The sequence below is a fragment of the Melanerpes formicivorus genome, unplaced genomic scaffold (genome assembly GCF_026170545.1).
Source record: "Melanerpes formicivorus ecotype bairdi unplaced genomic scaffold, bMelFor1.0.p_v2 SCAF_34, whole genome shotgun sequence".
Taxonomy (NCBI): Eukaryota; Metazoa; Chordata; class Aves; order Piciformes; family Picidae; genus Melanerpes; species Melanerpes formicivorus.
The window spans coordinates 385,748-406,125 of NW_027142386.1; the positions used below are offsets into that span (position 1 = coordinate 385,748).

Consider the following 20,378-nt stretch of genomic DNA (forward strand, 5'->3'; position numbering starts at 1 on the left):
TTCCCCTCCCCTCCCCCCTGCCCCCACCCCCTACCCTCACTCCAGCTGCTCTGGGCCCCACTTCCCTGCAAGCAGGGAGCTGCTTGGCCCTTCCCAGGAAGGCACCAACCCTGCTGGCCCCAGGCAGCTCCCCCAGGCCCCCCAGCAGCACCCAGGGCTTCTTCAGCCAGGAAAGGTAAACTCAAAAAGGGTGCAGCTGGGGGGGGGAGCAGCAGAGAAAGTGAAGCAGGAGGCTCTGAGGCCCCAGGGCTGCCCTGACTCTGGTGGGCACCGAAACCCCGAGCAGAGCCCAAGCAGGGACACAGAGCAAGGGCAGCTGCTGAGCTGCAGGAGGTGAGGTTGAGCCTGGAACACTTCTACTGCCACCCAGCTCCCCCAGACAGGGGCTGAGAGCCCCACAGGTCACCCCCCAGTGCTGCCCTCTGCCACCCTGTTTGTCCCTGAGCTCCTCCCAGCTCAGCCCTGCAGCCCTGCCCACAGTTCTGTGTCACTCCACGCTGCCCACGAGCATCAGTTCTCTGTCCAGCCCCTCCTGGGGGCAGCCAGGCCCAGGCCCACTCCCAGTTCCCCTCCCAGGCCTGGGGCTCAGCCAGCTGCAGGCAGTGGGGCACAGCCTTCCACCTCCACTGCTGGGGGAAGGGCAAAAAGAAAGAACTCAGCTGAAATGTCTTGGCTTTAGTGTTTTGGTTCTTTGTGAAACCATCTCATGCAACAGCTCAGGGAAAAAGCCAACCTCTCCTGGGGCTGCTCTCAGGCATCCCCCTCTGAGGGACAAGGCACTGAAAAGCAAAACTCCATCACCCACAGAGGCAGTGCCAGAAGCAGAGCAGTGCAGAGCCAGAGCTGCCCTCCCCTGGACACCTGCAGAGTGGTGCCCACCAGAGGTGACTGGAGCCCAGGGAGCCTGTGCCAGGAGCTCCTGGTTTGTGCTGGTCACAAGCATCTGAGAGAGGCCTCAAGCCCTGGCAGAGGTCACCAGCAGCTGACCAGCATGGGGCTGGACCCTACTGCAGCCCAGCCCAGCCCAAGGCAGCTCTCCTGAGGTGAAAGTTCTGACCTGGATGTGGTGGCTTCCACCTGCTAAACCAACTGACCAAGGGCTGAGCTGCAGCTTCTGCTTTGGTTATTGCCCAGCTCTGCACTGCTGGGAGCAGGCCTGGAGCCTGGGAGTGGTCTTGAGTTCCTCTTCCTTTCCTTTGGAGAGATCCAAACCCCACCTGGACATGATGCTGTCCAACCCCCCCTGGATAAAGCTGTTGTAGCAGGGGGTGTGGACTGGATGATCTCCAGAGGTCTCTTCCAGCCCCTGCCCTGCTGGGATTCAGGGATCAAGGAGGAGTTTAGCAGGTGTCTGTGTCTCTCCACAGCCTTCTGTGGCTCTCCCAGGGGGGTCTGAGACTGCTCTCCCTGCTCACACAGAGCTGCTGCTCCACCCAGAGAGCTGCCAGGCACAGGTGACTTGAACCAGAGCAGCTCAGGCTGTGATCAGTGTGCAGGGGGCACGTGGAGGGGGGGTCAAAGCTGGGGCAAGGGAGAGCTGGGGCAGGGAGGCCACAGCCAGGAGTGGGGGGCACGGAGCCTCACAGGCCACGGGAGCCAACACCTCCTCCCTCCCTCCCTCCCTCCCTCCCCAGCCTCTCCCCCACTCTGCTCTGCCAGGGGAGTTCTCAGCAGCAGCTTCCCTCTGTCCCAGCTGCTCTGCTCGGAGGGCTCTGTGGGTTAAGGATGATGGTGAAGTGAGAAACAGTCACAAAGCAGCCCAGTGCCTCCCCAGCAGTCCAGAGCTGCGGCCGCGGGGGCTCAAGACAGGCTCCTGGAGTCTGGCTCCCAGCAGGGCGCGGGGCTGGGAGCGCTGTCCGCCGGCGCCGGGCGCAGGCTGCCGCCGTCCCCTCTGTCCCCGGGGGCGTGCCCCAGGGGCCTGTCCTGCTCCGTGTCCCGCGGGGGGGGCTCGGCCCCGCCGCTGTGGGCAGCGCAGTTCTCGCCCTCGGGCGCAGGCTCAGTCTGCCGGGGGAGGCCGGGGGCGGGGGCGGGAGGCTCCTCAGCCCGCGCCGGGCCCTCCGCCGCGGCCAGCAGCGCCGCCGAGGTGACCTCGATGGTGATGGAGCCCACGGCCGGCTCCGGGCGCTCGCTGCTGACCCTGATGCGAGCCACCAGGCCGGCGGCGGCGGCGTCCTGAGCGGCGGCAGCCTCCTGCGCCGCGCCGGGCTGCAGCAGCGAGGAGCTGAGCTCGGAGAGGAAGGAGGCCTCGCTGACCATGGCCGCCGTCTCGGCCACCCAGTTGAGGTCGGCGGCGGCGGCGGCGATGACGCCGGAGGCCTGGGCGGGGGGCAGGGCCGCGGGGCCGGCGCCGTCCCCCGCGGGGCCGGGGCCCGGGTGGGGCCGGCGGCTGCCGCCCGCCTCCAGCGGCGCGGCCGTGGTGTTGTTGTTGAGGTTGTCCTGCAGCGTGGTCTGGGTGCCCTGCCCCACCTGCTGGTTCTGCAGCAGCATCTCCTGGATGCGGATCTGCTGGAGGATGGCCGGCAGCTCGTAGTGGTGGAAGAAGTAAATCATGGAGTGCTGGGGGAGGCAAAGGCAAAAGGACTCAGCCCTGGGCGGGCTCGGCCGCGCTGCACCCTCCCCTCCTGCTGTCATCGCGGCCAACGGCAGGATCTGGCTGCTCCCACAGCCAGGAGGCTCTCCAGAAGCCTGGAAGTGTTTCTCCCTTCCCTGTGAGTCAATCCAGGTGTTTAAGGCCAGGCTGGATGAGGCTCTGGGCAGCCTGATCTAGTGTGGGGTGTCCCTGCCCGTGGCAGGGGGGTTGGAACTGGCTGATCCTTGTGGTCCCTTCCAACCCTGACTATGAAATGACCTCAGAGGTCACCAAGTCCAACCTGTGACCTAACAGCTAACACCTCCTGACAGCTAAACCATGGCTCCAAGTGCCACATCCAAGCCTTCCCTGAGCACCTGAAAGCTGCTTTTGTAGCTCCTCTCTAAAGGCAGCCCCCAGAGTACCACCCCCTGGCCCCTGCCGAGGGCTCAGAGCAAGAACCACAGAGCTGGCTGGGGTGGGAAAGGCCTCATCCAAGTCCAACCATCAACCCAGCACCACCAGGGCCATCAAACCACAGCCCCAAGCTGCTTGAAGACCTCCAGGGATGGAGGAATTCCACCACCTCCCTGGGCAGCCTGTGCCAATCTTTGCAGCACAGAAATTGTTCCTCATCTCCAACCTAACCTTCCCCTGGCACAGTTTCAGGCCCATCCTCAGCTCCCCAGCTCCATCCTACAGCACATCAACAGCCAGAGACAAGAGAGGGCTGTGGCTGCCCCCCACCTCCCTGGAGGTGCTCAAGGCCAGGCTGGATGAGCCCCTGAGCAGCCTGGGCTGGGGGGAGGTGTCCCTGCCCATGGCAGGGGGGTTGGAGCTGGCTGAGCTTTGAGCTCCCTTCCAAGCCAACCCCTTCCATGAATCTCTGAACCTCTAAGAGGTTTGTACTGGGGACATCAACCTGGAGCTGGCCTTGCCAGCCCCCCCTTCACTGCACTGACCTCCCTAAGGCTCTCCTCAGGAGATCCTCAGGGGATTCCTTCTGGAAAGATGGGACAGAAATCCTTCCCTGCCACCTCACAGGCTACTCTCAGTGGCATGGAAGGACTGCAGCCAGCAACCACCAAGCCCTGCTGTTTGCCAGCCTCTTTCTGCTGGCCCACTTCCAACCCAGGACCATTTCCTCTCTCCTATGAATCACAGGAGCAGACAACTGTCAGGGCTGGAAGGGACCTCAAGGCTCAGCCAGTTCCAAGCCCCCTGCCATGGGCAGGGACACCTCACACCACAGCAGGCTGCTCACAGCCACACCCAGCCTGGCTGCAAACACCTCCAGGGGTGAGGCTTCCACCACCTCCCTGGGCAACCTGTGCCAGGCTCTCACCACCCTCCTGGGGAACAACTTCTTCCTGACATCCAATCTGAATCTCCCCTCCTCCAGCTTGGATCCATTCCCCCCCAGTCTTATCACAACCCAACATCCTCAAAAGTCCCTCCCCAGCTTTCCTGCAGCCCCCTTCAGATTCTGGAAGGCCACAAGAAGGTCTCCTGAGAGCCTTCTCCTGCCCCAGACTGAACACCACCAACTCTCTCAGCCTGCCCTCACAGCAGAGCTGCTCCAGCCCTCGGCTGGACAAGAAGCCTGCCCCAGCCCAAGCTGTGCAGCTGATTTGCTTCTCTCTGCACCCTGAACCCACAAGAGCCTCCTGGGGCAGGCAGGGTGTCCAGAACTGAGCTGACAGGATGGCACCTGCCCAGCACTCACCTGGATGAAGAGCCAAGAGGTGACCAGGGCCAGGCTGCTGTACTGCCCGTTGAAGCGGTAGTGGTAAGCGTAGAAGGCGAAGTGGTACAGGTAGAAGAACCTGGGCAGAAAAGCCACCAAGATCAGCACAGCTCAGTGGGCAGGACAAAGAGAAGGCTTCCTCCTCCTCCTCCTGACTCTGTCCTGAGCTGGGGATTCTGGGCAGGAGGCTGCAGAACCCCATGGACAGGCCATCAGAACCTTGCTGCGAGCAGATCCTCCCCAAGGGCAAGGGAGGAGAGGCAGGGTGGAAGGCACTGAGCTCTGGGACACACAGCACAGCTCACCAGGGGCCACAGAGAAGCTCCCAGGAGCGCAGCTCTCCTGCCTGGGAGGGGCTGGAGTGGGATCTGAGCAGCCAGCTCCCAGCAGGGAGTGGGGGAAAGAGAGGAGCAGGACCCCAGGCAGCTCCTACCTGAGCCAGTGCCGCTTGCTGGTGTTGGTGTGGCAGCAGATGGCGTCGTACTGGTCAGCCAGCCACACGATCAGGATGATGTAGAAAGCAGTGGTGGTGTCATTGAAGAACTCTGACATGATGGCCTCCATGCCTGGGGGACAGAGGGGCTGTGACACAAGCCAGCTGTGGGGCCCCCAGAGAGGGCTGCCCAAGGGGCAGGGGCTCAGTGCTGGGGCTGGCAGCAGAGACCAGGGCAGGGGAAACTCCCTCTGGGGCACACAGCAGCTGCTGCCTGCAGCTCCTCAGGGGCCAGAGCAAGGGCAGGTTTGGGGAGGGATGTGCCTGGGCTTTTTCCAGTTCCAGTGGTGCAGCAGAGGAAAGGTGAAGCTGAAAGCAGCTGAAGGCAGAGAGCTGCAGCCTCTGGGACTGCCCAAAGGCTTCTGCAGGGGAGCCAGAAGGACAATGCAGCTCCCTGTGACATCACAGCCCAGAGCCTCCCACCTTGTGATGGGCTTGGGGCAGAGCAGGGAGGGACACTGCCCCCAGCTCCCAGAGGGCCCTGCTGCACACACACACAGCAGCCACCTGCAGTGTCCTTACCTACTAGAGCCAGGATGACAGTGAGCAGAGGAGCTGCAGGGAAGGCAATGGTCATGTTCATCTCCAGCATCTGCAGCAGGTCAACTGCCAGGAAGGACAAAGGCAAAGTGGAGCTGGGGCAATGTGCAGTGAAGCCCCCAGCCCAAGCCCCCTGCCCCCCTGCTGCTCATCAAGAGACAGAACAGCTCTGGCAGGGAGGGCACAGGGGCATGGCTGCAGGAGCAGCCCTCAGGAGCACACAGAGGCCATGCAGGGTCCTGCACCTGGGGCACAACCACCCCAGGCAGTGCTCTGGGCTTGGGGTGGAGTGGCTGGAAGCTGCCCAGCAGGTAAGGACCTGGGGGTGGTGGTTGGCAGAGGGCTGACTGGGGGGCAGGGGGTGCCCAGGTGGCCAAGAAGGGCAGCAGCAGCCTGGCCTGGATCAGCAAGAGTGTGGCCAGCAGGGGTAGGGCAGGGACCACACCTCAAGCAGTTCTGAGCCCCTCCCTCCAAAGACACTGAGGGTTGGAGCAGGGCCAGAGAAGGGCAATGAAGCTGGGGAAGGGTCTGGAGAGCAGATCTGGGGAGGAGCAGCTGAGGGAGCTGGGGGGGTTCAGCCTGAGGAAGAGGAGGCTGAGAGGAGACCTCCTTGCTCTCTGCAGCTCCCTCAGAGGAGGCTGCAGTGAGCTGGGGGTTGGACTCTTCTCCCAAGGCTCAGGTGATAGAGGCCTGCAGTTGTGCCAGGGGAGGGTCAGGCTGGAGCTGAGGAGCAATTTCTTTGCTGGCAGAGTGGTCAGGGCTTGGCACAGGCTGCCCAGGGAGGTGGTGGAGTCCCCATGGCTGGAGGGGTTCCAGCCCCCTGTGGCCATGGCACCTGGGGCCAGGGGGTAGTGGCCATGGCGGGGTTGGGCTGGTGTTGGCCTGGATGATCTGAGAGCTTCTCCCAGCCACCCAAGTCCCTGCTGTGCCCTGCTGCAGCTGGCAGTGCCCACTGCACCCCAGGCCCCCCAGAGGGATCCTTACCAATGAAGACAAAGATCTGGTGGTGGGAGTAGCGCAGCAGCATGGAGACAGAGAGGGTCTGAAAGAGGAGAAGGGAAGCCAGAGTCAGGGCCTGAGGCTCCAGGGAGCCACTGTGGGACTCAGGTCACAGCAGAGGCTTGGCCAAGGCAAGCCTGGACCTGCAGTGCTGCTCAGCAGGCTGCACACAGCCCATGGCTGGGAGCTGGAGCTGTGCAGAGCATTTCCCAGAGAGCAATTAGAGCTTCACAAACAGCAATTAATCTTGGGGTGATTGCAGTGGAAGAGGCACTTGGTCAAGAGCCCCACTCAGAATGTTTGAGCAGGGGCCAAACCCAACAGCAGCAGCAGCAGAGCTGGAACTGAGATGTCTTCCCCTCCCCTGTCCATGCTGCTGATCTCTCCCACAGCAGCACCCAGCACCCATTTCCTCCTCCCTCACTGTGGGGCTGCACAAGGAGCTGCCCCAGGAGGTGAGGCACAGGGGGAGGCAGCCAGGGCTGCTGAGCCAGGCTCAGCCACCACTGGGGACCCTGCCTAACCCTTGCCTGTAATCACCTCCTCTCACAGAGCCCCAGGAGACTCAGTTCTGCCTTGATCTCTCCTGGCAATTAGTGAGGCCTGCTCTGAAAGGTCTCAGAGGACAAACTTCTGCACCCTCTGCTGTGTTGTAAGCACAGAGAGAGGCTCTCCAACACCCAGCTGCCTCCTGACAACAAGGCCAAGGCTTCACCCCACTCCAGCTTCAGTGTGGAAGAGCCCTCCCTGCACACCAGGCAGAGCCTTGGCCCTTCTCAGCTGCCCTCTGAGAGCAGCTAAGAGCTCTGCCCTGTGGGCTCACAGCAAGGACACACTGCCCAGCAGCTGGCCCAGCACCCAGGCAGTGCCCAGGCCCCTCCTGACTTACAAAGATGACCATGATGACAAAGGCTGCCAGGTAGGAGGTCCTGGCCATCCACATGCTGACGAAGCGATAGTGCTCCCCCGAGACCACGTTGCGGAGGAAGCCTGCGGGGGAGAGACATAGGGCTCAGGGCTGGCACCCCAAGGGCAGAGAGAGCCCAGGAGCTGGCACCCCAACAGCAGAGCCAGCCCAGGGGCTCAGGGCTGGCACCCCAAGGGCAGAGAGAGCCCAGGAGCTGGCACCCCAAGGGCACAGCCTGCAGAGGAGCTGGCACCCCAAGGGCAGAGCCAGCCCAGGGGCTCAGGGCAGGCACCCCAAGGGCAGAGAGAGCCCAGGAGCTGACACCCCAAGGGCACAGCCTGCAGAGGAGCTGGCACCCCAAGGGCAGAGCCAGCCCAGGGGCTCAGGGCAGGCACCCCAAGGGCAGAGAGAGCCCAGGAGCTGGCACCCCAACAGCAGAGCCAGCCCAGGGGCTCAGGGCTGGCACCCCAAGGGCAGAGAGAGCCCAGGAGCTGGCACCCCAAGGGCACAGCCTGCAGAGGAGCTGGCACCCCAAGGGCAGAGCCAGCCCAGGGGCTCAGGGCTGGCACCCCAAGGGCAGAGAGAGCCCAGGAGCTGGCACCCCAAGGGCACAGCCTGCAGAGGAGCTGGCACCCCAACAACAGAGACAGCCCAGGGGCTCAGGGCAGGCACCCCAACAGCACAGCCTGCAGAGGAGCTGGCACCCCAAGGGCAGAGAGAGCCCAGGGGCTCAGGGTTGGCACCCCAAGGGCAGAGCCAGCCCAGGGGCTCAGGGTTGGCACCCCAAGGGCAGAGCCAGCCCAGGGGCTCAGGGCTGGCACCCCAAGGGCAGAGAGAGCCCAGGGGCTCAGGGCTGGCACCCCAAGGGCAGAGCCAGCCCAGGGGCTCAGGGCTGGCACCCCAAGGGCACAGCCTGCAGAGGAGCTGGCACCCCAAGGGCAGAGAGAGCCCAGGGGCTCAGGGTTGGCACCCCAAGGGCAGAGCCAGCCCAGGGGCTCAGGGTTGGCACCCCAAGGGCAGAGCCAGCCCAGGGACTCAGGGCTGGCACCCCAAGGGCAGAGCCAGCCCAGGGGCTCAGGGCTGGCACCCCAAGGGCAGAGAGAGCCCAGGGGCTCAGGGCTGGCACCCCAAGGGCAGAGCCAGCCCAGGGGCTCAGGGTTGGCACCCCAAGGGCAGAGCCAGCCCAGGGACTCAGGGCTGGCACCCCAAGGGCAGAGCCAGCCCAGGGGCTCAGGGCTGGCACCCCAAGGGCAGAGAGAGCCCAGGGGCTCAGGGCTGGCACCCCAAGGGCAGAGCCAGCCCAGGGGCTCAGGGCTGGCACCCCAACAGCAGAGCCAGCCCAGGGGCTCAGGGCTGGCACCCCAAGGGCAGAGAGAGCCCAGGGGCTCAGGGCTGGCACCCCAAGGGCAGAGCCAGCCCAGGGGCTCAGGGCTGGCACCCCAAGGGCAGAGCCAGCCCAGGGGCTCAGGGCTGGCACCCCACAAACCAAGCCCCGACTTCTAAGCCAGGATCTCCAGCAGCTCCTTGGCCACAGCTGCTCAGGGCAGCCCTTTCTTGCCCTGCAGTGCCAGCAGGTGCCAGCAAGCAGGGTGTGCAGCACCCCCCTGCCCTGCTGCTGGTGGTGCCTTGTCCTTGGGAAGAACATCTCTCCACTGATGCAGGGCAGTGCTCCCTGTGCCGAGCTGAATCAGGAGGCAGAAGATGCTCTCCATGCATCCACCAGGGCAGGAGAGCAGGAGCACCACCACAAGCCCCAGGCCAGCCCAAGCCCAGGCACCAGCTGTGTGCTGCTGGGAGGAGCTCCCCCAGGCCTCACCTTTGTTTTCTTCATTTTCAGCCAGGGCCTTGACACTGGACATGAGGATGTCATCATAGCCCAGGAACTCATCCAGCAGCAGGCGACTGAACCTGTCCCCAAAGCACTGATCCCTGGTGGGGTCTGAGGAGGAGGCAAAGCAACCACTCAGCTGCTGTGCCCCTGCAGCCACCCAGCAAGCCCAGGGGCTGCCCCACGTGTGCAGATGGCACCAAGCTGGGGGGCAGGAGGTGATCTGTCAGAGGCTAGGAGAGCTCTGCAGAGGGAGCCTGCCAGGCTGGCCAGAGGAGGGGGAGCCTGCCAGGCTGGCCAGAGGAGGGGGAGCCTGCCAGGCTGGCCAGAGGAGGGGGAGCCTGCCAGGCTGGCCAGAGGAGGGGCAGCCTGCCAGGCTGGCCAGAGGAGGGGCAGCCTGCCAGGCTGGCCAGAGGAGGGGCAGCCTGCCAGGCTGGCCAGAGGAGGGGCAGCCTGCCAGGCTGGCCAGAGGAGGGGCAGCCTGCCAGGCTGGCCAGAGGAGGGGCAGCCTGCCAGGCTGGCCAGAGGAGGGGCAGCCTGCCAGGCTGGCCAGAGGGGCAGAGGCCAAGGGCAGGAGATGGAACACAGCCAAGTGCCAGGTGCTGCACCTTGGCCACAACAACCCCAGGCAGAGCTACAGGCTGGGGGCAGAGTGGCTGAGAGCAGCCAGGCAGAGAGGGACCTGGGGGGAGTGGTTGATAGTAGGCTGAACATGAGCCAGCAGTGTGCCCAGGTGGCCAATGGCATCCTGGGCTGGATCAGGAGCAGTGTGGCCAGCAGGAGCCCCAAGTTCTGGGGAGATTCAAAGGTTAGGCTGGGACTGCCACTGCTGGGGGGGGTGGTGTCCCCACACCAACACCTCCCCATGCCCAGGCACTGAGGAAGGCTGTGGAGTTCCACCTTGTGAGGCTGCTCCTGCACACACTGACAGCTGGGAGCTGAAGCAGAGCTAAGCATGGACACAAACCTCAATCTCTCTCTCAGTACATCCCTGGGATGATCCTGAAGGGATTGGTTTAGGTGAGCTGAACCAACCCAGCCCAGGTGAGGACACAGACACTCATGATGCAAACTGGCAGCAGAGGAGGGCTTGAGGGGGGCTTGAGGGGGGGCTTGAGACTCTGCTCCTGACAGGGGCAGGTGGGGATGGAGCAGGAGAAGAGGCCACTGCTCCAGGAGAACACTGCCTGCCCTCACAGGGATGCTGCTGAGCCAGGGCAGATCTGCTCAGCACCACCCCTGGCACAGGCAGGATTCCTGCTCTAACCCTGTGCTGCTGCTCCAAGCTGAGCCTCCAGCCCTCAGCACTCCAAGATAGAGAGAGAGCTGTGCTGGAGGCAAGATGAGGGCTGGCTGGAGCAGGCTGCACCATCTCAGAGCACTCCTCCCAGGGAGATGTGACCTAATTGTGGCCTTCCAGTATCTGAAGGGGGCTACAGGAAGGCTGGGGAGGGACTGCTCAGGATCTCAGGCAGTGATAGGACTAGGGGGAATGGAATGGGGCTGGAGGTGGGGAGATTCAGGCTGAAGGGGAGGAGGAAGTTCTTCCCCATGAGAGTGGTGAAGCCCTGGAATGGGTTGTCCAGGGAGGTGGTCAAGGCCCTGTCCCTGGAGGTGTTTAAGCCCAGGCTGGATGAGGCTCTGGGCAGGCTGATCTAGTGTGGGGTGTCCCTGCCCATGGCAGGGGGGTTGGAGCTGGCTGATCCTTGTGGTCCCTTCCAGCCCTGACTGATTCTATGATACTCAGGCGCTGCTGCTGGCTTCCGGGAGCAGCTCTGCTGGGCGGCAAACCAGCGCCATCAGCTGTCACCAGGAGCATCCACAGGACCAGAGAGCAGTGGAGCTGTCCCTGCAGGGCCCTTCCCACCCTTCCTTCCCTCACACTCACCCAGGGTCACCACCATGACCGGGATGCTGAGGCGCTGCCGAGTGCTCTGCGAGAGGCGCAGGAAGCCGTACTCCAGCGAGTACTCCACGATGTACTCCTCCTGTGGCCACACTGCAGGGCAGGGAGAGGGGAAGAGAGACTCAGCAGCAGGGTATGAGAGCAGCAACAGCCCCCTCTGAATCCCCCCTCTCCCTCCCTCCTGCCACATCCTGGGAAGGAGAGGCAGCTGCAGGCAGCAGCTCCCTTCGGCCAGGACCCAGCCGGGAAGAGGAAGCTGGGGAAGGGCTGGGGAGGAGAGGCTGAGGGAGCTGGAGGCTGAGGGAGCAGGAGGCTGAGGGAGCAGGAGGCTGAGGGAGCAGGAGGCTGAGGGAGCAGGAGGCTGAGGGAGCAGGAGGCTGAGGGAGCAGGAGGCTGAGGGAGCAGGAGGCTGAGGGAGCAGGAGGCTGAGGGAGCAGGAGGCTGAGGGAGCAGGAGGCTGAGGGAGCAGGAGGCTGAGGGAGCAGGAGGCTGAGGGAGCAGGAGGCTGAGGGAGCAGGAGGCTGAGGGAGCAGGAGGCTGAGGGAGCAGGAGGCTGAGGGAGCAGGAGGCTGAGGGAGCTGGAGGCTGAGGGAGCTGGAGGCTGAGGGAGCTGGAGGCTGAGGGAGCTGGAGGCTGAGGGAGCTGGAGGCTGAGGGAGCTGGAGGCTGAGGGAGCTGGAGGCTGAGGGAGCTGGAGGCTGAGGGAGCTGGAGGCTGAGGGAGCTGGAGGCTGAGGGAGCTGGAGGCTGAGGGAGCTGAGGCTGAGGGAGCAGGAGGCTGAGGGAGCTGGAGGCTGAGGGGAGACCTCATTGCTCTCTATGAAAGGAGGTTGCAGTGAGGTGGGGCTTGGGCTCTTCTCCCTAGGCTCAGGTGATGGAAGGAGAGGCAATGGCCTGGAGTTGTGCCAGGGGAGGCTCAGGTTGGGGATGAGGAACAATTTCTGTGCTGCCAGAGTGGTCAGGAAGGTGGTGGAGTCCCCACCCCTGGAGGTGTGCAAGAAACCTGTGGCCATGGCACTGGGGGCCATGGTTTAAGTGGCCATGGTGGGGTTGGGTTGATGGTTGGACTCTTAGAGGGCTTTTCCAACCCCTTCTCTGAGGATCAGCTGATAGAAAGAGAGGCAATGGCCTGAAGCTGTGCCAGGGGAGGGTTAGGCTGGAGAGGAGGAACAATTTCTGTGCTACCAGAGTGGTCAGGGCTTGGCACAGGCTGCCCAGGGAGGTGGTGGAGTCCCCATGCCTGGAGGTGTTCCAGCACCCTGTGGCCAGGGTTTGGTGCCCAGGGTGGGGCTGGTTGTTGCTTGGACTCCATGACCTTGGAGACCTTTTCCAAGCCAAGCAATTCTCTCCTCCTCTTTTCTCTCTCCTTGCAGCTCATTCCCCTGACCTTCCTCTCGCTGGGCAAGCTGCAGGCCAGCAGCTCCAGGCTGTCTGTTGAGCCCGGGCCACAACCTGCCCGGAGAGCCCCAGCCCCACTCCTTCCTGCTGCCTTCCGTTTCTGCTGCCTCTGTTGTTTAGGGAGGAGCAGGGAAGCACAAGCGGCACCTGCTGAGCAGCAGCAAGCGAAGAGAGCACCCTGCTGAGAGAGCCATGCTCCACAACTGCCAGCCCCAAAGCCACCGGCAGGAGCAGCCACAGCCTCCCAACCCCCCCAGTCACCCCCCCCAGCGCTGCCTGCAGCTCCCTGGGCTGGGGGGGTTGGTTCTTCCCTAGAGCAGAATTCAAACCAGCTGCTTTTTGGGCTCCATATCCCTGCCAGGCCAACAGCTCCTGCTGAGCTGCAGCCCAGCAAGCCACAGAACCTGGGCTGAGGTGGAAGGGACCTTAAAGATCAGCCAGTTTCAACCCCCCACCACCACCCCTGCAGGGACACCTCCCAGCAGCACAGGCCTCATCCAGCCTGGCCTTGAACACCCTCATGCAGGAGGCAGCCACAGCCTCCCTGGGCAGCCTGGGCCAGGCTCTCCCCACCCTCCCTCTCAAGGATTTCTTCCTCCTCTCCAGTCTCAGTCTCTCCTCTCCCAGCTCAAAGCCATTGCTCTGTCACTCCCAGCCCCTGTCAAACACCTCACAGCCCAGAGGACCCCCAGCTACCCCCACAGCCAGAAGTCTTGCAGAGGAGGCAGCCACAAGCTCCCTGGGCAATCTGTTCCAGTATCAGACTGTCTCAGGAGGCAGCTCTCAGGCACCTCACAACCAAGAAGTCAAAAGGCTGCACTGCCTGAAGGCCTCTGCCCTGCCTCCTCTGGAGGCATTCCAGATCAGACTTGCTGTGGCCCTGGGCAGCCTGATCTAGCTGGAGGAGTCTCTGCCTGACTGCAGCAGGGGAGGTTGGACAAGATGGGAAGGGGTCTGGAGCACAGCCCTGTGAGGAGAGGCTGAGGGAGCTGGGGTTGCTTAGCCTGGAAAAGAGGAGGCTCAGGGCAGACCTCACTGCTGTCTACAACTCCCTGAAGGGAGGTTGGAGCCAGGAGGGGGTTGGTCTCTTCTCCCAGGCAGCCAGCAGCAGAACAAGAGGACACAGTCTCAAGCTGTGCCAGGGGAGGGTCAGGCTGGATGTTAGGAAGAAGTTCTTCATAGAAAGAGAGATTGGCCCTTGGAATGTGCTGCCCAGGGAGGAGGTGGAGTCCCCATCCCCACAGGGGTTTAGGAAGAGCCTGGATGAGGCCCTTGGTGCCATGGTTGAGTTGATCAGATGGTGCTGGGGGAGAGGTTGGACTGGATGATCTCAAAGGTCTCTTCCAACCTGGTTAATTCTACTCTGGGATTAAGGAACTGTTCTGAGCTCTGGTGTTGAGGCAGGGACCCCAAAACACAGCCCCAAACCCTGTGAGCTCCAGGAGCTGCCAGTGCAGCCCTGAAGAGCTGCTCAGAAGAGGGAGATTCACAGCCCCAAAGATCTGGCACCAATCACTACCAAAATCTGACACCAGACCAAGAGGCTTCAGCACATGGGATGGGTTGGGTTGGAAGGGACCTTCAAGATCATTCAGCTCCAACCCCCTGCCATGGGCAGGGACACCTCCCACCAGCACAGGCTGCTCAAGGCCTCATCCAGCCTGGCCTTCAACACCTCCAGGGAGGGAGCATCCATCATCTCCCTGGGCAACCTGTGCCAAAGTCTCCCCACCCTCACTCTCAAGAATTCCTTCCTCACCTCCACTCTCAATCTCTCCTCTCCCAGCTCTATGCTGTTGTCCCTTGTCCCATCACACCCAGCCCTTGTAAAACATCTCACAGCCCAGAGGACCCCCAGCTCCCATCCTCCCCTCCCAGCTGACAGAGCAGGTGTTGGAGAGAGGGCAGCCCCAACCTCCCTGGGCAGCCCCTTCCAGCAGCAGGCTGTCACAGGGGGAGGCCTCCCCCTGGCTCTGCTGTTAGCACAGAGAAGGTTAACCACAGCCAGAAGCATTGCGGGGTTGGGGGGAGACAGCTGGGGTCACTGTGCAGAGGCCTGGAAGAGCCAGAAGGAAGGAGACATGCAGGGAAGGTGCAGGGGGGAGGGGGAGGAGGGGGAGGGAGCAGAGGGGGAGGTGTGAAGTGGTCTTTACCTGCTCTGGCTAGCATCTCAAACTCGGACACAGTCTCCCGCAGAGGCTGCACACCTTTAGCGGCTGCTTCGCCCAGGGACAGCTCCTGGCTCTCGTTGCGGGGCAGAGCCTCGGTGCTGCTCACCCTGGATGGCTTCAGGAACACCTTGGGCTCGATATCCAGCTCAAACTGTCACAACAGCAGCACAGGGAAAGACATCTCAGCATCACAGAGAGGTCTGGCCCGGGAGGGACCTCCAGAAGTCAGCCAGTCCGACCCCCCCCCAGCCGCCGGCAGGGAGGCTGCAGCCAGCCGGGGGTTGGGCTCCTCTCCCAGGCACCCAGCGCCAGAACAAGAGGACACAGGCTCAAGCTGTGCCAGGGGAGGGTCAGGCTGGATGGTAGGAAGAAGTTCCTCCACAGAAAGAGAGATTGACCATGGGAATGTGCTGCCCAGGGAGGTGGTGGAGTCCCCATCCCTGGAGGTGTTTAGGAAGAGCCTGGCTGAGGCCCTTGGTGCCATGGTTTAGTTGATCAGATGGTGCTGGCTGATAGGTTGGACTCAATCTCAAAGGTCTTTTCCAACCTATTCTATCCTCAACTAGATCAGGTTGCCCAGGGCCTTGCCAAGCCTCAGCCTCCTCCCTGGGCAACCTCCACATCTTGAGCCTTCTGTGCTTCCCCTCTGCCCCCCAGAGAAGGTCTCCACCACCAACAGGAGGACAAAAGGTCACTGTTCAGGCTTGACTTGGGTTAAATCACCAGAGGCTAATGTGAGAGCAAGGGCCTGCAGGTGACCCAGGGATCACAGGGGCACTGTGGCACACCTGAGGCCAACAAACTGTTCCTCCCCAACCTAAGAGGTGCACAGATGGCACTGGGTTGGAAGGGAGCCTCCAAGGGCAGCTTGGCCAAGCCCCTTGCAGGCAGCAGGGAGAGCTCCCAGCCAGAGCAGGCTGCACAGGGACACAGCCAGGCTGACCTTGATTGCCTCCAGGGATAGAGCCTCAACCACCTCCCTGGGCAACCTGTGCCAGTGTCTCCCCCACCCTCATTGAGCAGAACCTCCTCCTGACATCCAACCTGACTCTGCCCTGCTGCAGCTCCAAACCACTGCTCCTCCTCCTATCCCCACAGCCCCTCCTGCACAGTCCTCCCCCAGCCTTCCAGACCCCAAAATGCAGCTCTGAGGTCTCCCTGGAGCCTTCTCCTCTCCAGGCTGAACTCTCCCAGCCCGTCCCCACCTCTGCTGACCTCCAACCCCAGCCTCCCACCCCTCCGGTGCCCACGGGGCGGTGGCGGCGAGGGCGGCGAACTGCTCCTCACCTTGATGGAGCTGTTCTCAAACATATCCACAGTCATCTCCTCCTCTTCCTCCTCCTCTTCCTCTGCTGGGGATTCCACCACCAGGCCTGGGAACTTCTCCCCCCCACAGAACTGCAGGAAGATGGGGGCCCTGCTGGAGTTGCGCTGGATCTCCACCCGCAGGATGCCGTCGCGGGGCCACTTGTCCCGCACGTGCTCCAGGCAGTTGATGGGCGAGCGGGAGAAGGCGATGTGGATGTAGGCCAGGATGAAGAGCACGAAGAGAGCCTGCAAGCAGCAGCAAAACACACCACAGACCATCAGCACAGCTGCCCTCAGCCCCCCCCGTGGGTTTAGCCCCCACTTCCCGGCCCGCAGGGGCGCTTGGAGGAACGGATTCCGTCCCGCAGCGGGCTGGGGGGGAAGGGGCCTTAGAGGTCAGCCAGTTCCAACCCCACTGCCACGGGCAGGAACACCTCCCAGCAGCACAGGATGCTCAGGGCCTCACCCAGCCTGGCCTTCAACACCTCCAGGGTGGGGGCAGCTCCCTGGGCAACCTGTGCCAGGCTCTCCCCACCCTCACTCTAAAGGAGTTTCTTCCTCCTCTCCGCTCTCCATCTCCCCTCTCCCAGCTCAAAGCCATTGTCCCTCGTCCTTGCCATAAGTCCCTCCTCAGCTCTCCTGCAGGCCCTTCAGCTGCTAGAAAGCTGCTCTAAAGTCTCCCTGGAGCCTTGTCCAGGCAGAACAAGCCCAACTCTCTGCCTGTCCCCACAGGGGAAGTTCTCCAGGCTCTGATCATCTTCGTGGCCTCCTCTGGACCCTCTCTGGCAGTTCCGGCTCCTCGTGCTGGGAGCCCCAGGACTGGATGCAGTGCTGCAGGTGAGGGAAGTGGATTAGAGTTTTAACCTCCCCAACCCTGCAGCAGCAAAGCAGCAGCCCAGCTGGGCTCAGGCAGTTTCCCCACTGGCTCATCAGAGGAACACACCAAAGTCTGCAGCAGGAGCAATCTCCTCCTGTTCAGGAGAGCAGCACCCACACGGTGCCCTGCTGCCCAAGCCCCAGGCCCTGCCAGCCAGCCCTGTCCCCACAACACCTGCAACTGGAGGTGCCTCCAAGGCACGTGGGAAGGAGTGGAAAAGCAAGCTGTGGCTTTCAAGCAGTGCCCCCTCCTCAGCAGAAAGCCTCAAAGCCCAACTTGACAAAGGCAGAACAGAGCAAACCTCAACCAGAGGCAGCCCAGCACGAGCCAAAGGCAGGGCAGAGCCACCAGCTCCATGGGCAGGTCCACCACTCACCACCAGCATCCCCTGGGAGCATCACCACACCCCTGCCCCACTTCCCTCCAAGGAAGAGCTTTCAAAGCCACAACAAAAGAAAAGGCAATGCCAGCAGTCTGGCTCCAGGCTGCCCAATGCTGTCCAAAGTTCGTGGCTGAAAGGCCTGAGGAAGGTTGGGGCTGCCACAAGAGGGACAGTGGAGTTTCAGGCACTCTCCAACCACCTGAGGATGCTCCTTGCTAAGTAAATGTGTCCCTGCCCCACACTGCTCCTGAGCTGTTTGGGAAAGAGCAGCAGGCTGGCAAACAGCAGCTGCAGAGGAGCTGCCTGGGAAGGTACATCAGAAACAGCTCCCCTGGCACTGCAGGAGCCAAGAGCTGCCTCAGGACCATGGTCTGCGCCTTCACCTCCCACCAGCACCTTCCCATGGCCAAGCTGGAGCCCATCTGCCTGCAAAGCTCTCTGCAGATGCCCAGAGAATGCTCTGACTTCCTCAGGAGTGCCCTGAGCAAAAGCAGATGGCAGCAAGAACCAGCACCAGCCTGGCTGCCACCACTGTTCCCATGCCAGCCTCCCTGTCCTCCCCAGCCCAGCCACACAGCAGGGAAAGGACAGAGGGAGACATTAAAACCCTGAACATGCCCTGGGTGGGAAGAAAATGTGCAGTGTGAGACAATCTGTCCTGAAAGTCTTCTTGCTGTGAGTGGCTGAACTCCAGCACCTCAGCACAGCTGGGGGCTGCTCTCACCTGTGGCAAGCTCTTCCCCCCCTGCTTCCCTTCACTCCCTGTTCCTGTACCACTGCATGGCTGAGCTTGATGACCTCAGAGGCCTTTCCCAACTGAAACAATTCCCTGCAAGCCAAAGCTCTCATGGCCCCACCACTGGGCCTCACCCACACCAGCCCAGCTGCCCACAAAGCTGGCTCAGCCTTTTCCCTTTTAGGGTAGGATAAGATAGTTTCATAGTTTCATTCAGGGTTGGAAGGGACCACAAGGATCATCCAGTTCCAACCCCCCTGCCATGGGCAGGGACACCCCACACTAGATCAGCCTGGCCAGAGCCTCATCCAGCCTGGGCTGAAACACCTCCAGGGATGGGGCCTCGACCACCTCCCTGCACAACCCATTCCAGGGCTTCACCACTCTCATGGGGAAGAACTTCCTCCTCCCCTCCAGCCTGAATCTCCCCACCTCCAGCTTCATTCCATTCCCCCTAGTCCTATCACTCCCTGAGATCCTGAGCAGTCCCTCCCCAGCCTTCCTGTAGCCCCCTTCAGATACTGGAAGGCCACAATGAGGTCACCTCGGAGCCTTCTCTTCTGCAGACTGAACAGCCCCAACTCCTTCAGTCTGTCCTCACAGGAGAGGTGCTCCAGCCCTCTGCTCATCCTCCTGGCCCTGCTCTGGACACCTTCCAGCACCTCCACATCCCTCTTGCAATAGGGGCTCCAGAACTGGACACAGTACTCCAGGTGGGGTCTCACCAGGGCTGAGCAGAGGGGGAGAATCACCTCCCTTGCCCTGCTGGCCACACTTCTCCTGCTGCAGCCCAGGAGCTGATTGGCTTTGCGGGCTGCAAGTGCACACTGAGAGCTCATGTTAACCAGCTTGGAAAAGACCTTTGAGCTCATCCAGTCCAACCCTATCAGCCAGCACCATCTGATCAACCCAACCCTGGCACCAAGCAGCCCATCCAGGCTCTTCCTGAACACCTCCAGGGGATGGGGACAACACCACCTCCCTGGGCAGCACATCCCAAGGGCCAAGCTCTCTAAGAACTGCTTCCTGACATCCAGACGTGGGTACCAGAGCTCTGGTGGGGTGGGGACAGACCATCAGGACTGTCCCCAGGGGAAAAAGCAGCTCAAGGAAGCTCAGCAGGCAGCTGGGGGGGGGGGGGGAGGGTGGCTCACGCACACAGCCAAGTTTTCTGGGAGTTCGTAAGGAAGGTTCTGCTTTCAGGCCCAGCTGCAGGCTGCCAGGAGCGCCTGCTCCTCCCCGGGAGCTGCCTGCTCCTCCCCGGGGGCTGCCTGCTCCCCCCCGGGAGCTGCCTGCTCCTCCCCGGGAGCTGCCTGCTCCTCCCCGGGAGCTGCCTGCTCCTCCCCGGGAGCTGCCTGCTCCTCCCCGGGAGCTGCCTGCTCCCCCCCGGGAGCTGCCTGCTCCTCCCCGGGAGCTGCCTGCTCCCCCCCGGGAGCTGCCTGCTCCCCCCCGGGAGCTGCCTGCTCCTCCCCGGGAGCTGCCTGCTCCCCCCCGGGAGCTGCCTGCTCCTCCCCGGGAGCTGCCTGCTCCTCCCCGGGAGCTGCCTGCTCCTCCCCGGGAGCTGCCTGCTCCCCCCCGGGAGCTGCCTGCTCCTCCCCGGGAGCTGCCTGCTCCCCCCCGGGGGCTGCCTGCTCCCCCCCGGGGGCTGCCTGCTCCCCCCCGGGAGCTGCCTGCTCCTCCCCGGGAGCTGCCTCTCACCTTGAGGAGGACGAAGAACTCGAAGACACGGCGGAAGGAGGGCGGGAAGAGGCGAGCGTAGGTCACTGCCATCTTGAAGAAGAGCGCGTGGAAAAGGCGATCGCGCACGTTGATCAGCGGGTTCTGGTTGAGGTTGGGGTTGCGGACGCCCCGGTTGTTGCCGCCGGCAGCCCCGCCGCCCCCGTTGTTGTTGGCCGGGTGGTGGTGGTGGTGGTTGGCGTTCGGCTGGTTCTCGGACATCCTGAGGCCGGCGGCCGGGAGCCGAAGGGCGCCGGCGGTGCTGAGCGGAGCCGCAGGAAGGCGCTCGGGGCCGGGCGGCCGCGCCGGAGGGAGCGCGGGGCGAGGGTCAAGGGGAAGCTGCTGGGTGCGCTGAGCGGGCCGCCGTCCCCTTCTCCTCCGGGCTGCTCTCCCGGGGCCCGGCCCGGCCTCCTGCGAGCAGACGGGAGCGGGTTAGGCCTGGCGAGGTCCAGGCCAGCCTCCGGGATTCAGCGGGCCGCTGCCTCGACGGGGCCCGGGAGCGGCGCTGGCCGAGCAGACCCAGAGGGGACGCGGCTGCTGCGCCGGCCCCGCGGCCATGGAGGGGCCGTCGGCGGGGCGGCCCGGAGCGCAGCGGGCGGCTCGGTTCTCGCGGTGCGGTGCGGTGCGGCCCAGGCCCGGTGCCGATCCCCTCAGCGCCCCGCCGCCATCTTCCTCCGCCGGCACCGGCGGAAAGGCGCCTGCGCCAGCGCCGCAGGGCACGCCGGGACGGCGGAGGGCGAGGGGCCCCTCCCCGCCATGCAAAGTAGGATCCCTCCCGCCATGCATCGCGCTCAGACCTCACA

The 20,378-nt window shown here is 63.4% G+C and overlaps 1 protein-coding gene across 1 annotated transcript; it reads right to left on the minus strand.

Annotated features, from left to right (window-relative positions):
- Positions 1-34: 34 nt before the first annotated feature.
- Positions 35-20,259, minus strand: TMEM259 (transmembrane protein 259). Its single transcript, XM_068156243.1, has 11 exons — positions 19,558-20,259; positions 15,844-16,110; positions 14,539-14,707; positions 10,972-11,082; positions 9,072-9,194; positions 7,238-7,338; positions 6,334-6,391; positions 5,332-5,415; positions 4,750-4,882; positions 4,296-4,395; positions 35-2,556 (listed from the first exon to the last, which is right to left on the minus strand). Exons 1-11 carry the CDS (start codon positions 19,795-19,797, stop codon positions 1,801-1,803), a joined length of 2,142 nt encoding a protein of 713 aa, XP_068012344.1. The 5' UTR covers positions 19,798-20,259; the 3' UTR covers positions 35-1,800.
- Between the last annotated feature and the right edge of the window lie 119 nt (positions 20,260-20,378).